General features: G+C 42.7%; 1 protein-coding gene across 2 annotated transcripts in view; it reads left to right on the top strand.

Moving 5' to 3' along the window:
* NELL1 (neural EGFL like 1) overlaps nt 1-17069 on the top strand; it is a 1045899-nt gene that overhangs the window by 260422 nt on the left and 768408 nt on the right. For both annotated transcript variants that reach the window (XM_024987478.2, XM_024987479.2), the window contains exons 9-10: nt 2129-2231; nt 13302-13375. In XM_024987478.2, the coding sequence (XP_024843246.1) occupies nt 2129-2231; nt 13302-13375 (177 nt within the window). The remainder of the gene's footprint in view (nt 1-2128; nt 2232-13301; nt 13376-17069) is intronic.

Raw genomic sequence — 17069 nt, 5'->3', positions numbered from 1 at the left:
CAAATCCAGAAAGATGATGCTGTGGAAGTGCTGCACTCAATGTGCCAGCCAATTTGGAAAATTCAGCAGTGGCCACAGGACTGGAAAAGGTAAGTTTTCATTCCAATCTCAAAGAAAGGCAATGCCAAAGAATGTTCAAAGTACTGCACAAATGCACTCATCTCACATGCTAGTAAAGTAATGCTCAAAATTCTCCAAGCCAGGCTTTAGCAATACATGAACCGTGAACTTCCAGATGTTCACGCTGGTTTTAGAAAAGGCAGAGGAACCAGAGATCAAGTTGCCAACATCTGCTGGATCATTGAAAAAGCAAGAGAGTTCCAGAAAAACATCTATTTCTGCTTTATTGACTATGCCAAAGCCTTTGACTGTGTGGATCACAACAAACTGTGCAATATTCTGAAAGAGATGGGAATACCAGACCACCTGACCTGCCTCTTGAGATATCTGGATGCAGGTCAGAAAGCAATAGTTAGAACTGGACATGGAACAACAGGCTGGTTCCAAATAGAGAAAGGAGTACATCAAGGCTGTATTTTGTCACCCTGCTTATTTAACTTATTTTTGGAGTACATCATGAGAAACGCTGGGCTGGAGGAAGCACAAGCTGAAATCAAGATTGCCAGGAGAAATATCAATAACCTCAGATATGCAGATGACACCACCCTTATGGCAGAAAGTGAAGAAGAACTAAAGAGCCTCTTGATGAAAGTGAAAGAACAGAGTGAAAATGTTGGCTTAAAGCTCAATATTCAGAAAACTAAGAACATGGCATCTGGTCCCATCACTTCATGGCAAATAGATGGGGAAACAGTGTCAGACTTTATTTTTTTGGGTTCCAAAATCACTGCAGATGGTGGCTGCAGCCATGAAATTAAAAGACCCTTACTCCTTGGAAGAAAAGTTATGACCAACCTAGACAGCATATTAAAAAGCAGAGACATTATTTTGCCAACAAAGGTCTGTCTAATCAAGACTATGGTTTTTCCAGTAGTCATATATGGATGTGAGAGTTGGACTATAAAGAAAGCTGAGCACTGAAGAATTGATGCTTTTGAACTGTGGTGTTGGAGAAGACTTTTGAGAGTCCGTTGGACTGCAAGGACATCCAACCAGTCCAACCTGAAGGAAATAAGTCCTGAATATTCATTGGAAGGAATGATGCTGAAGCTTAAACTCCAATGCTTTGGCCACCTGATGTGAAAAATTGACTTCTTGGAAAAGACCCTGATGCTGGGATTGCTTGAGAGCAGGAGGAGAAGCGGACGACAGAGGATGAGATGGTTGGATGGCATCACCGATTCAATGGACATGCTTTTGAGTAAACTCCAGGAATTGTTCATGGACAGGGAGGCCTGGCGTGCTGCAGTTCATGGGGTCGCAAAGAGTCAGACACGACTGAGCAACTGAATTGAACTGAACTGAGTGGCTCACTTGAGTCACAGCTTTTCTCTGCTAGAATACATTTTAAAAGGAAGTTAATTAGTTTCTAGGTGTCTTCATTATATTTTACAAGGTGTCCATTATCTGTTTTAGAGAATTGTAGGACCCCCTGACTCTCATATTATCTACTATTTGTATTATTTGTATCTATTATTTGATCTGTTTTGGAGAATTATAGAACCCCCACCTCACCCCACATTAGTATGTAAACCCCGTCAAGCTGAAATTATTTGATAAGTGCCTAATGAATGACATCGTTTGTCTGCAAAAATACAAAACGATTGTTAGTACTTCAACAGTGATTTCAGGGTCTGCAAAAGGTGTTACTTATATTCTTCTAAAAATAGGCTTTTGTTTCTGCCTAATCTGCGTAGTCTGATGGGCAGAATGAAGCTGGTGATGTATAGCAGACAAGTAATTGAGGTGGCACGGTTTCATATGGGCTGGAGAAAATTATGTGTAGAGTGGGTTGCTATGCCTTTCTCCAGATCTTCCCGACAAGGATTGAAGCCGCATCTCAGGTCTCTTGCTTTGTCAGGCGGGTTCTTTAGCACTAGAGCCACCTGGGAAGCCCCAGAAACTCCTTGCACTCCTGTTTTCCTGGTGAAGTTTCTGGGATGGAATGAGGTTTGTCCTGCTGAGGTCACCTCTGCTGAGATGCTTTTTCCTGCCTTTCCTTCCTCAGAGCGGGGCTGTGGAATGCCGAAGGATGTCCTGTCCCCCCCTCAACTGCTCTCCAGACTCCCTCCCCGTGCACATTGCCGGCGAGTGCTGCAAAGTCTGCCGACGTAAGTACTGACTGAGGGTCAGGGTGGCCCTCAGTGCTTCGAGATTGATTTATTCCCTCTTTTATCAGACCCCCAACTGAGCAACATTGATGAAATATCAATACTAGCAATTGATTACTTGTGATGTGCAGACACTTTACAGAGGCTATTTTTTTTTTTAAATCCTCACATCAACCTTAGTTACTATTATTTCCATTTTTTTTTTTTTTTGTACAGGGAACTGGCATTGACAAGTATTAAGCCAGTTGCCCAGGATCAAACAGCTGGGGGTGGGTGGAGTTGATCTGTGAAGTAATGACTCCAAGGCTCCATGTGCTTTGGTCTCCTCATTTTTTTTTCTTAAACGTTTATTCATGGCTGTGTTGGGTTCTCGTTCCTGCGTGTGGGCTTTCTCGAGTCAGGGTGACTTCTCTCATTGTGGGGCGCAGGCTCTAGGTGTATGGTCCTCAGTAGTTGAGGCACATAGGCTTAGTTACTCTGCGGCCTATGGGATCTTCCCAGACCAGGGATTGAACCCCTGTTCCCTGCATTGCACCACCGAGGAAGCCCCGGGTCCATTCATTTTGATCGATCAAGGCAAGGCCCACGCTCTGTGTTTTGGCTATCCAAGATTTTAGTCAGGTTTCCTATTATTAAATGGCATTTCTTAGGAATTTCAAGATTGAACTTCAGTTAAAATATTAAGACAATTTCTTTCAAAGTTGGCTTGTCCAAATTTTGCAATGATTTAAAAATCCTTTTCCCTCTGTATTACAGAGGACTCTATTTCAAATGAAATGGTGAAATGAACACTGAAATAAGCATGAAAAGTAAAAGCTGTCATTTGGAATTATTGGTATGGTATGTGTCAGTTACTGTGTTAAGTGGTTTCCTTCTGTTTATTGAGTCCTCACTGGAATATTGGGGGGGGATTGTTATTATCACTCTTTATAGGAAGTTTAGGGAAGATAACTCATCAAGTGTGCAAGGCTAGTAAGTGACAGAGGTGAAATATAAAGCAAATTCTGACTACAGAGCCTTTAGTGTTTTTATCAGACCATAAGCTCTTCACTGAAAAAGGAAAGTTTTAGAAATGTGCCATCTGATGGATAATTTTCAAAATCATTTCTCTGCCAGAAAACACCATCATTACTAGATCTTCAAAACACTAACTTTTTGTCAAGAACAGCATGTCCCCTAATATGACAGTGGGAATGCAGATAGCCTGTCTGGTTGTACCAGCCCAATCTTTTTTTATATCCTTTCAAAAGGAACTTTGAAAAGTGTCTTCCTTTTATAGTTGATATGGTACATCCACTACTCTGGAGGGCTTACTCCAAGTTAATCTAAAAGAAACTTTCTTGTTTTTATTCCAAGCACTTTTGGAAGTTATGGATAGATCAAGGGCCCAGATGTTGAGATTATAGTTTGATTCCATGATGGAAAGATAGTTTTTAGAATAATATGTATAGATTATTTTTCTTTTTTTGTTTTTTTTTTAATTGTAATCTTTGTTTATTAAGATAATGTCATTTTTTAATTAATTTATTTTTTTGCAGCTTTTATTATTTTTTTTTATTTTATTTTATTTTTAAACTTTACAATATTGTATTAGTTTTGCCAAATATCAAAATGAATCTGCCACAGGTATACCTGTGTTCCCCATCCTGAACCCTCCTCCCTCCCCATACCCTCCCTCTGGGTCGTCCCAGTGCACCAGCCCCAAGCATCCAGTATTGTGCATCGAACCTGGACTGGCGACTCGTTTCATACATGATATTATATATGTTTCAATGCCATTCTCCCAAATCTCCCCACCCTCTCCCTCTCCCACAGAGTCCATAAGACTGATCTATACATCAGTGTCTCTTTTGCTGTCTCGTATACAGGGTTATTGCTACCATCTTTCTAAATTCCACATATATGCATTAGTATACTGTATTGGTGTTTTCTTTCTGGCTTACTTCACTCTGTATAATAGGTTCCAGTTTCATCCATCTCATTAGAACTGATTCAAATGTATTCTTTTTAATGGCTGAGTAATACTCCATTGTGTATATGTAACACAGCTTTCTTATCCATTCATCTGCTGATGGGCATCTAGGTTGCTTCCATGTCCTGGCTATTATAAACAGTGCTGCGATGAACATTGGGGTACACGTGTCTCTTTCCCTTCTGGTTTCCTCAGTGTGTATGCCCAGCAGTGGGATTGCTGGATCATAAGGCAGTTCTATTTCCAGTTTTTTAAGGAATCTCCACACTGTTCTCCATAGTGGCTATACTAGTTTGCATTCCCACCAACAGTGTAAGAGAGTTCCCTTTTCTCCACACCCTCTCCAGCATTTATTGCTTGTAGACTTTTGGATCGCAGCCATTCTGACTGTCTAGATTATTTTTCTATCTTGATGTATTCTATATAATAGCAGAGGAATAAGTTGAGAAACTTAGGGATTTGTTTAAAAACCATGAGGCATTTTTAATCTATTATCTTGAACTCCGTGGATCTGTAAATGCTGTCTCTTGGCGGATGTTATTTGGACATGGGCATAGGTGAGTCTTCCAGCTGTTCTGTGTCATTGTAAATGTGAAATCACAGAGAAGGGTAAAGATAAAGATGGAAAATTACCCATAATGCCACCACTTGAAAACAAACACTTGAAATCATAGTGGATTTCATTTTTTAAAAACTTTTATTTTGTGCACAGTTGAGTTCTTATTGTATAGATAATTTTAACCTACTTTATTGATTTGCCATTATCACTTAAGTATAGTTTTCTGCTTTTAAAAACTGTATGAACTTCACTTTAAAGAGCTTCATAGTGTTCTGTTTGGTTGTTGCATAACTTAATCCCCAATTGTTGGATACCTAGATTGTTTTCTGCTTTTCATTATTATAAATCACTATTCAATAATATGTTTTTTTTGTGAGGCCACATTTTTGTATTTTATATTTTCTTTGAATTCTGTAAAGTAGAATTACTGGATGAAGAGACTGATATTTTCAAAATCTGGTGGCTTGGAGAGTAGAGAATCTGGCTTCAGTGCAGGAGACCTGGGTTCAATCCCTGGCTCAAGAAGATCTTCCGGCGGAGGGCATGGTTACCCACTCCGGTATTCTTGCCTGGAGAATCCCATGGACAGAGGAGCCTACTGGGCTACAGTCCATGTGGTTCCAAAGTATCAGACATGATTGAATGACTAACACCTTCACTTTCACTTTAACATATTTTGTGAGACATTTTTCATTTCACATTTTTTTTTGAATTTTCCAAAGTAGAATTATTGGGCCATGAAGATGACATTTTCAAAGTTCTTGCTGCTGCTGCTGCTAAGTCACTTCAGTCGTGTCCGACTCTGTGCGACCCCATAGATGGCAGCCCACCAGGCTCCCCCATCCCTGGGGTTCTCCAGGCAAGGACACTGGAGTGGGTTGCCATTTCCTTCTCCAATGCAGGAAAGTGAAAAGTGAAAGTGAAGTCGCTCAGTCGTGTCTGACTCTTCACGACCCCATGGACTGCAGCCTTCCGAGGCTCCTCTGTCCATGGGATTTTCCAGGCAAGAGTACTGGAGTGGGGTGCCATTGCCTTCTCCAGCAAAGTTCTTGTTACATATCATCAAATTGTCCTCTCACTAGAAGTGTGTGGTATAGTCATTTTTCTTTAATTTATTGTAGAGTTTTAAGTTTAAAAAAGCTTTTCAGCAAGCTTACCAGATTTTATCATGATGCTGATAAATGAGCTAGCTAAACCATCAGTATGTTTTTTGCCTTTGTTTGGAATTGATAACCATTTAGCTAGGTAATACAAATTTTCTCAGCAACTCTGATCAGTAGTTTGAGATGTTTATGGTTTAACAAGATGGTAATACAAATAAATGATTAAGAACACTACTCAATTATCATATGCACCCGGCAATTCCACTCCTGGGTGCAAATATATATATAAAGGGTGTACTGCAGGGTGCAAATATATATATATATATATATATATATATATATATATATATAAAATCTATATCTACTATATATATATAATCTATATCTACAATATATAATCTATATCTACAATATATAATAATCTATATCTACAATATATATATAATCTATATATATAATCTCTTTCTACAATAAATTATATATATATGAGCTTCCCTGGTGGCTCAGACGGTAAAGCGTCTGCCCGCAATGCGGGAGACCCGGGTTCGATCCCTGTCGGGACGATCCCATGGAGAAGGCAATGGCACCCACCTCCAGTACTTTTGCCTGGAATATCCCATGGACTGAGGAGCCTGATAGGCTGCAGTCCATGGGTTCACAAAGAGTTGGACATGATTGAGCGACTTCAGTTTCACTTCATATTTTATATATATATATATATATGTATATATGATGAAAACTCTTATTCAAAAATACACAGAAGTTTTCATATATCTTCACATCAGATAAAGGATGGAAAATACTTCTTTTGGTTGTCCCTTTCAGATAAAATTTCCTAAGCTTCTCTCTGGATTTGGGTGGGGTAGTGTCCTAGGGTCTCTGAGAAAAAGTACTGGTTTGATTCAAGAACCGATACGTGAAAGCAGATTGGTTCGTCTGCTCATTTACCAAATGTTCATCCTCTTGTCATGGCTTCAGGAGCTGCAGCACTTACCGATGAGGGCATCCATGTGGAAATAGGAAAGAACTTGGTCTAACTGTCCATATCTCAACTCATTGCCTGAAAAAAGTACTTTGTCTTTTTGTTGTGATTAAAAGGCCCAACAAATTGGGCCGTCTCCAAGAGCAAGGTAGTTTCATAATTCCTGATACTGGGCTCTTCATCTTTTTGGAATGCATCAGAGTAAACTCCAGAGAGCCTTCTAGATTCCTTAGCTGAGGGCATGGAAGTCCAGAAAGTGGTGCAGGAGTTTCATTCCTCAAACATTTCTTGGGTGTCTGCTCTATTCAAGGAGTTGAACATACCTAGCTACTCATTAGAATCCCCTAGTGAGCTTCTTGAGATACCTTCTTGAGGGTCCTAGGGACCCACTCTGACCTATTAAATTAGAATCTCTGGGAAGTGCTGTCCTAGACTCTTTTTTGTGTGTGTGGTTAACTTTTTCGGAGTATAGTTGTTTTATAGTGTTGTGTTTCTACCATACAGCAAAATGAATCATCTATATATATATATATATATAATGTCTTTTGCTGCCCCTATATATCTATATATATCTCCTCTCCCTTTTGGAGTTTCTTCCCATTCAGGTTACCACAATGCATCAATAGAGTTCCCTGTGCCCACTGTTTATTGCAGCACTATTAAAATATCCAGGACATGGAAGCAACCTAAATGGCCATCAACAGAGGAATAGACAAAGAAGATGTGGTACATAGGTACAATGAAATACTACTCAGTTGTACAAAAAATGAAATCGGATCATTTGTAGAGATGTGGATGTACCTAAAGAGTATCATACAGCGTGAAGTTAAGAATTGGTATTCTTTTGGATAGATTTAGGGGAGCTATCAGAGATGAGAGAGAAGGGAAAGGATGGAGAGAAAATCTTGAGCTTTCCATGGCAGTATTTGAAAGGAAAATAAGTGGTAGAAGGAGAGGGAGATAGTCCATTTGATAATAGAGGGTTTCTGTGGGTGAGAGGTAGAAATAAGCTGCAAAGGTGTTTCAGGGGATGAATGATGGTGATTACATTTCATTTAATTCCTTTAGTCATCCTTATTGAAGTTCTTCTCCCACTTCTGTTTTTACCTCTGGGCACAACAGTGGGAAAAAGTGGATCTTTCATTCTATGTCAGACACTGTGTTAAGCCTTTTTATGGTCATTAATTCAGGTAATTCTTTCAACAACCCCCGGTCATAGGTTCTACTATGATCCCCATCTTATAGATGAGCAGGTGAAGCACAGAGAGGAGAACTAACTTGTCCAAGGTCTCTCAGCCTTGGCTGAACCAAAATAAAACTCAGGTCATCTGGCTCCAGAGCTAATGCTTTTAATTGTTTCCTCTACCGCATACTATCCAGGGAGATATTTATACCATCTCATTATAAGAGTATTGTGCAGCATGCATGCTATGTGAAATGCAGAGGTGGCACAGGGAAGGGAGTGATCAATCCATCAGAAACTTGGGTGTGTGTGTGAGTGTTAGGAAAGCTTTATAGGGGAAGAAAGAGCTGAGTAGGGTGTTGACAGATGAATAGGAGTTTGCCATGTGGACAAGATAGGTAAGAACATACCTGCCAAAGGGGATTGCACATGCAGAGTCATGAAGTAAACACAGCATTTATCTGGGGACTCAAAAGCAAGATTTTGAAGTAGAGTTGTGGCATAATCAAAGAAATGCTTTGACAAAAGTCACTGCGTGGGGAGAGCTGCAGACAGGGAGTTGAGTGTGGGATTCAGGCATTCTACAGGCAAAGGTGATGAAGCCGGCTGACAGATACTGCTTGGGAAGATGAAAAGGAAGGGATCGATGTGAGTGATAGCCAAAGGACCTGGCACATGGTAGGTACTCTGTAAGCATTTTGTTTTAATTTGAGATAACTGAATCAGAGAGCATCTATAAGGCAAAATTTGCCAGGTTTTGAACAAAAGTGCATGGGAGATTCCTAGTGTGATTAACAGAAATAAAGCAGGTGGAAGAAATGGTTTCAGAAACGTTGGAGATGCCTGAGAGAGAACTGGTTTGATGTGGGTGTCTTGCTCCGAGAAGCAGTATCTGAAGCCAGGCCTGTGAACGAGTGAGGTTGGCTCCTTGGGTGTTCAGACTTTCTGATCTGCCGCTCTCCTTTAAAGTGCAACATGGAGTGTTGATTTTGATGTTCTTAGCTGCTGAGTGCCAAGGGATGGTGCAGTGTGTGCAGGGTGCAAATATCTAAATAAAGACAGAGTAACCTCACGTCCACATCTGACAGGGGTGCCATGTGGTGCCTGTCAGTGGTTTAGTTAGTGTGCATCCAAATGGCAAAAAGCGTCTGTCCACTGCACCAGGGAAATCAGGTTTGAATTTGAAGGGCCAGGTGTCTGGGTGCAATAAGATGCAACTGCCTATTTCTCTAAACCCCAAGTACATTTGTTTCTGACATCATGAAGAAATGTGTGTTGGTGCGGGGTTTCAATTTCATGGTCAGACACTGTGAAATAGTCTTGTTTGCATGTCCCCGGTGTGGTGTGAAGGGCTTCAGGTATCCATTTACATTTCCACGCACACCAAAAGCTGTTGGAACGGAGTCCCAAATGCCCTAGCCACAGGCATCGGAGCCTGACTCACCTTCTGTTTGAATTTCCTCAGACATCAAAAATAAGCCTTTTGGCGGTAGGTCAAGAGGTTGGATAGTGAGGACTGGTGTTAGGGATACAGCAGGGGAAGGAGGGTGACTGTCAGAGAAGTGGGCAAAGATGAGAAAGCAGGGGAAATTCTCATGGCCTCAGTGGTGATGCTGAACTGTCCTAAGATAATTCCATAGGTACTTTTTGATGTCATAATCAGGTACACATCTTGTTTCGGTGCCAAGGTTGTGAATGGCTGAGGCACACCAGCCATCGTGTTGATGGCTTTTGCAGCCTCTATATGTGAGGATGGTGGCTCAATGGTAAAGAAATGCCTGCCAAGCAGGAGACTTGGGCTTGATCCCTGGGTCAGGAAGATCCCCTGGAAAAGGAAATGGCAACCCACTCCAGTATTCTTGCCTGGAAAATCCCACGGACATCGGAGCCTGGCAGGCTACAGTCCATGGAGTGGCAAAGAGTCGTACATGACTTAGCAGGCACACACATGTGTACGTGAAGACACGAAGTTCAGTGGACACTTAGTGTTTACACTAGATCTGTAGATCTGAGGGGTGAGTGTGTTCCCGTGTGTGGTTTGAATGTGAACTGTAAGACACTCCTGTGTTCAGATTGAAGCTCTGGGGTGAGTGTCAATTAGAGGACAAGAGAAATCAGGTGGGTGTCTTCAGACAGGTCAGCAAGTGTGATCATAGCATCGTGAGGGTGGCAAGGTGCAAAATGAGAAGGGAGGTCTTGTCTTTATGTCCTAGCCTGGGCCAAGGAGCAGATGGCAGGTTTGACAGCAGTGTATTTAGCACAACTGTCACTCTGGAGTGAGCCATCTTGCCAAGCTGGCAGCAGCTGCATTTGGAAGCGTGGGAGTTTATTAGGCAGGAATTTCAGGCCCTTGGAAGTGTGGTCTCCCCATGTAAGCACATTTGGGAATCCATATCCTCATTAGGACCAGTGAGTCAGAGACAACTGATTTATCTAGAAAATTGAGGCATAAAAGATGTTCAGGGATAATTTGTTTTAATGAAGCGAGGAAGGGAGTTATCTAGAAAATTGTGTTGGTTTTCTACTTTGTAGTTGGTTTTACTCTGAAAACCTTAGTATCTGTTTTTAACGTTTGGAATAGCATTGAATAGCAGGAAGAACTCTCATCTGGGAATCAGCAAATGTCTCTATTTTTGCTACTTAGGAGGCTCATTAATTCTAAAATTATTGTTACTAACATTAAGCCCATAGAGGCATGTAGCTTGGGGCTAGGGATAAAATTATGAATAGACATAGATCCTACCCTCATTGGGGCAAGAAAGATAAAATGTGATATATGTTCTGTTAGGGTGAGGTCCAGGGTACCACAGAAGCACAGGATGAGGACGGTTCTCCAGTGCTGGAGGTTAAAAAATTAAAAAAACTTCTTAGGGGGATGTCAGGATTAAGGTGAAATTGATGGGTATATAGGACAGAAGGTTACCAGCAACAGGTGCATGGGACTGAGTGTTCTGGAGAAGAAAGCAGTGTGTACAAATCCCGAAACAGAAGAGGGCATGGCTCGAGTCTCAGTGGAGGTGTGAGTGTTTGGGAGTTTCAGAGGGAGAGTGAGTGAGTAGGAATTGGTGAAACCTAAGGGATAAGGAGGAGCTGCAGGGATGGCCTTGCATGCTGACTTCAGGAATTTGAATTAAATTCTGAGGGTGTGAGCAACTCATAATGATTTTGAAGCAGAGCCTCCTATTTGTACTTAAAATATGTCTGATGGTTGTATGGGGAAGAACCGGGTAAGATTAGACCAGAACACGGGAGAACATTTCCTGCATTGGAGAGGGAAATGGCAACCCACTCCAGTGTTCTTGCCTGGAGAATCCCAGGGATGGGGGAGCCTGGTGGGCTGCCATCCATGGGGTTGCACAGAGTCGGACACGACGGAAGCGACTTAGCAGCAGCAGCAGGCGGTGGCGTGTGGGTGGGGGGCTGGGATGGATACTAGTGCCATTCACTGAAAGCAGATACTAGAGAGGCACAGATTTGAGTCAGGTATGTGTTGTTGCAGGGCAAGTTCTTAGAGGAAACAGACTGAAATGGAGATTCGTTTGTGCTTTATTAGGAAGTTCAAGATCAGTTCCAGGGTGGGAGTGAGATAGTGAAAGAGACAGAACTGGGCAGGCGCGGTTGAACTGCAGTGTAGTTACAACAGATGCCTCAGTCATTCCTCAAGAAGTTCTGGAGCTGGAAGACCTTCGGACTTTGTAATACCTTCATCGGGCACCTATTGGATGTGAGCTGCTCTGGGAAGGGCCCTGGACTTTGCACAAGGGCACGTCTGCAATCGCTGTTTAGCTGAGAGCTGTTGGTCATCACCAATCATGACAGTTTCAGGAATGTGACCTTTGGCCATGGAGGGCCATCTGGGTTGCCTACCACAGTATCTGCTGTGGGATCCTGATGTCAAGTAAAGCAACGTTGCTGAGCTTTCCTCTTCCTGTGGCCAAAAAAAAGGAGTTGTATAAGTTGTTTGCTAAGGTCCCTACGTACCTGAACATTCCATGAGTCTGAAGATGGTAGAACTAAGAAACTATCAAACTGAATTTACCTGTTTTTAACAGATACAGAAATGGAGGCTCTGAGAGATGGGGTGGTATTGATAAGACAGTGAATTAGTGGTGGATATCTCTTAGAGTGCTCATCTTCAGTTTTTCTTCTCTTGAGGAGTAGGGCTGGAAGGATCCTCATTGTGCAGGGGAGGGGGTATATTGTTCACCTAGAATGGAACAGCCTGCTGGTAAGTAGCACTTGCTACAACACAAGGGTGCTGCCTCCTTGTTCCTATTGATGTGACTGGAGAATTTGACAGAGACACATTAGGATCACATCGAATTAAACATATTCTGCAGTAGCTTAAAAGTGGGTCAGCATTTATGCTTCTCTGTTAACTTTTTTCCAAGACCCATCTCTCCTCCCTGCCTTCCCTGCTGCTGCTGCTGCTAAGTCCCTTCAGTCGTGTCCGACTCTGTGCGACCCCATAGATGGCAGCCCACCAGGCTCCCCTGTCCCTGGGATTCTCCAGGCAAGAACACTGGAGTGGGTTGCCATTTCCTTCTCCAATGCATGAAAGTGAAAGTGAAGTCGCTCAGTCGTGCCTGACCCTCAGCAACCCCATGGACTGCAGCCCACCAGGCTCCTCCATCCATGGGATTTTCCATGCAGGAGTACTGGAGTGGGGTGCCATTGCCTTCTCTGCCTGCCTTCCCTATTAGCCTGTTAAACTCACCTTTCCAAAGGCAATCTCTCTAGTGCATTGATATAGCATTGTATTGGCTTGTGTTTCCTACTTTTCTGAGCTTCTTGGGAACAGATAAGCTGAAGACTCCCACAAAGGGGAGAAGTGTGTTCTTCTGTATTGTGAGTGAAGTCCTGATGAATGGAATGTATGTGAGTTCCTTTTCACCCAGTCATTCATTTTATGGCTGGAGTAGCTGAATCAAAGCTACTGCTTTTGTACTCCATGGTGATAACAGCCACTTCTTTCTTGTTTTAACACTGACCTCAGCAATTCGTTCTCTAGTCTTTTAGCAACTGCAACAAGGAAATAGTTGTATAATCTTGGTGTGAAGGACTCATGGCAAACATAATCAAGATGACAGTCTGATAGGGGATTCAGCAGTTATTCCCATACTATTTCCATGTCTTACTCTAGACATGCACAGAGACTTGTGTTGCTTAGAGTATTTATGTTCTATGAAATCTACTGGAGTTGGACAGTGCCTTGGAGGTCATTTTGTTACATAGTATGACTATCTGACCTGCTTTTCTGTTTTATTACAGCAAAATGTATCTATGGAGGAAAAGTCCTTGCAGAAGGCCAGCGGATTTTAAGCAAGAGTTGTCAGGAATGCAGAGTAAGTTTCAATCTTACGGTTCCCATTACTTGTTGGGAAGGAGATGTGGGCTTTAGGTAGGGTTCTGAAGTGGAGCATATTGGCCCAAGGTGGGGAAAGACTCTCATTGGGCTGAAGTCCAGGATGGGGAGTTCTCAGCCACGGTCACTGTGTGATTAGCTTGTGGTCAGCTGTGGATCACGTAGTCTTGGGAAAGACGGTCAGGGAAGGAAGTGAGAAGGGGAAGGGAGCTAGCAGCTACCGTGAGTCAGGGAGCTTGTCAGCTGACCCTGGGGAAAGGTTTTGATTAGGTATTGGGGCAATTAGTCTGTGATTTGAGCTGTGGATAGTGCCACCTCTAGTTCTCAATGTCTGAGACAGTGTTAGAAAATGCCTGTCTCCTGCCTGCCCCCTCTCATGTATTCCTCCAGGTTAGATTTGTGGGACCATAGATCTCATTCAGTAAATCATTCAGCAAACATGCATTGAGCAAGTGCTACTTATTGGCATGCTGTTAGATTCTGGGTGAACAACAGTGAACAGAACAAAGCCCTGTCTTTAGACAATTTGCAGTCTGGTGGGGAGATAGGCAGTAAGGTACAAACAAATAGATATACAAGACAGCTGAGCCTTGAACAACACATGTTTGAGCTGTGCAGGTCCACTTACACGTGGATTTTTTTTCCAATAGTAACTACTGTGATGCTGCACTCTCTGTGCTTGATTGAATTCCTGGATGCAGAACCATCGATACACAGATACAGAGAGCTGACTATAAATTATGTGCCAATTTTAGATGGTGTGAAGGGCCGGTGTCCCTAACCCCTGCATTGCTCAAGGGTCAACTCTGATGTCATTCTATAAAGATACAGAGCAGGTTAAGGGAGAGAGAGCTTTGAGGTGGGCGTGAGTGGTCTGAGAAGACCTCTCTGAGGAGGTCCTGATTGAGCACAGTGCTGGATGAGGGTGGGAGCTAGCCAGGCAGTTACGTGGGTGAGATGTTGTCCTGGATCGTGGGAGTGAGAGACAGAGGGAAAGATGGGAGAGAGGGGAGCAGATACAAGGTGGTGCCTTCCAGAGCAGCCACAGCCCCACAGCGAGGCATGGCTGGTTCTGTGGGCATCTTCAGGGAGGCTGGCTGGAACCACATGTCTCAGAACAGACCCGCTTTCCAAGCATTTCACTTGTGTTTTGTCACATTTACGGCATTTCATTGGCTTTTTGTCACATTGCTGGCAAAAAGAAAGGAATGTATTTGAAAGGGTGAGGAGAAGGAGGCATTTAGAAACCCACAGAAACTCTTGGGAGCTCAAATCTCGTTCTTTATGGGGAGCTTCTAGGGGGCGGGGGAGGCCTTTCCTATGTCCTGTCTCTCACCGACCAGACTCTACCTCAGGGGCTAAGTCCCTTGAACTTCCCTATTATGTTTTCCATTCACGCTTTCCTGGCTGCCTCCGGGAATGGCAGAGATTCTGTGGGTCGAGGCAGTCTGGTGTGGTCCTTCTGTGACAGTGGGCTCCATGTGGCGGCTCCTTAGGCAAGGGCAGTGTGACAGTGAGGGCTCCGTGGTGTCTCAGTCAACCGTGGAAGCTTCCAGATCTAGGAGTGGGTGGGTGGTCCCCGACCTGGGGCTGGCACATTACCGCATGGGGTGTTGAGTGGATTAAATGAGATAAAGCATGTGAAGAGCTGGCTGGTACAAAGTCAGCCCTCAACACACGTGAGCTCTTCTTACTCTACATGACCGTACATGTCCTTCCTGAATAGAAGATGTATGTCACGTTCTCTGTAGATTGCCTCTGTTTGAGGGGAGAGAAGATGATTTAGATTCTAAACCCCTTACATTTTTCTTCCCCCTCAAGGGAAGCTGGGATGACTAGAGCAATTTTACCCACTCAACTGATGATCCCAGTATCCAGCCTGTAGCTGTCACTCACAGCCAGCAGCCCCCTTCACAAATTGCACAGAAGTAGCGGGTGATCTTGACAAGGGTCATAATTGTGATTCAGTCTCTGTTATCATCAGAGAGACTCAGGGCAGACATTATTGGAGACCTTTCGAAGAGACGGGTGTGGAGTTAAATGCCAGTGTACTGGATAGGCACTTACCATTGTTATTGGCATACTGTAGGTATTCATCCTCTATTTAAAAGCCATGGATTTCTTCATTTATTGTCTTACTATCGTTATCTACTAAATAATTATGCACAAAGAGAAGCATCACTGATAATAACACTTAACATCTCCTGAGTACTTAGTATTTTCTAAACACTATTTAAAACCTTTGAAACTTTATTTAATAAAACCTCATAATAACCCTCAGAGAAGGCAATGGCACCCCACTCCAGTACTCTTGCCTAGAAAATCCCATGGATGGGGGAGCCTGGTAGGCTGCAGTCCATGGGGTTGCTAAGAGTCAGACATGACTGAGCGACTTCACTTTCACTTTTCACTTTCATGCATTGGAGAAGGAAATGGCAACCCACTCCAGTGTTCTTGCCTGGAGAATCCCAGGGATGGGGGAGCCTGTTGAGCTGCCATCTACGGGGTTGCACAGAGTCGGACATGACTGAAGCGACTTAGCAGCAGCAGCAGTGGCATAATAACCCCATGGGGTAGGTAGCATTGTTGTTCCCACTTTACAGATGAGGAAATTGAGGCACATGGGAACAAAGTCCCATAGCTAGTAAGGGAACCAGCTGGTTTCTCAACCTGTGTGGTCTGAATCTCCAGGCTCCTCTCTTAGCCTCTCTACTGCTAGTCCTGATGGGTGTTAGAGTTACTTGGAAGTAATTCTCATATTTGAATTGTAAAAAAGTAGATGTAGAAAGATTGAATGATCATTTTTCAGTCTATTTGAGAATACCAGATTGGTCAGGCTATGGCTCATTGATTCCCTTGATAAAGGGTAGCATTTATAAAAAGCCAGAGAAGAGCTTTGGGACACATTTAATGAATGTTGTCAGCAGGGAGAGAGGGTGATGGGTCTAAGAGGGGAGCGCCTCCGGTCTCTCTCGGACAGCCTTTTGCAAGATTTAAGCCCTCATGCCCTAAGGTACCTGTTGTATGTGATGAATTAACTTCTTTCCTAGACATCTAAAATGGTACCGTGTCAGCGCTATCCTTGGGAGAATTGAGCAAATAATTACTCAAATAATTTCTTGTGTTCTGTGGTTCAAATGCAGATCCCTAGTTGACGAAAGGCTGCCTGGCAGTCCATGCATTTCATTTTCCTGGGATCATTTCAAAGCTTCAGCACTACCAGTTAGATAAGAAACTAAGTTCTGTTTTAAAGATTTTCACCAAGTGATTTGAGAAGATAACATACTGTGCTTGCTTGTTTTTTCCCCCCTGTTGTTGTTTTTTAAATCAAGATGAATAAACTCTCCTAGCAATCTCAGTCAGTTATGTGCAGTATTGCTGCCCTGAAGCACTTTTTAGGCTAGTAACAGTTTTTTTTTCTTTACTTAAAGATGTGAGTTCTGTATGTGATTAGAAATTCAAGTTTAAGTATAGTTATTAGTAAAGAGCTTGAAAGTGTTTATATTTGATGAGTGACATGGTGAGTCACTCTAAATGAGAAAGAATGGATGAATTATATTTCCCTACCAATGCTGAGTTGCAAAGGTCATTAAAAAACCTACCACAATCAGGAGGATTTATTATTAATCAGATGCTTATTAGAGTATGAAAATAAAGTTGTGTACCAAATTGTG

This window comes from Bos taurus, chromosome 29 (assembly GCF_002263795.3).
Source record: "Bos taurus isolate L1 Dominette 01449 registration number 42190680 breed Hereford chromosome 29, ARS-UCD2.0, whole genome shotgun sequence".
NCBI classification, from domain to species: Eukaryota; Metazoa; Chordata; class Mammalia; order Artiodactyla; family Bovidae; genus Bos; species Bos taurus.
This window is presented reverse-complemented; position numbering and strand designations above follow the sequence as displayed.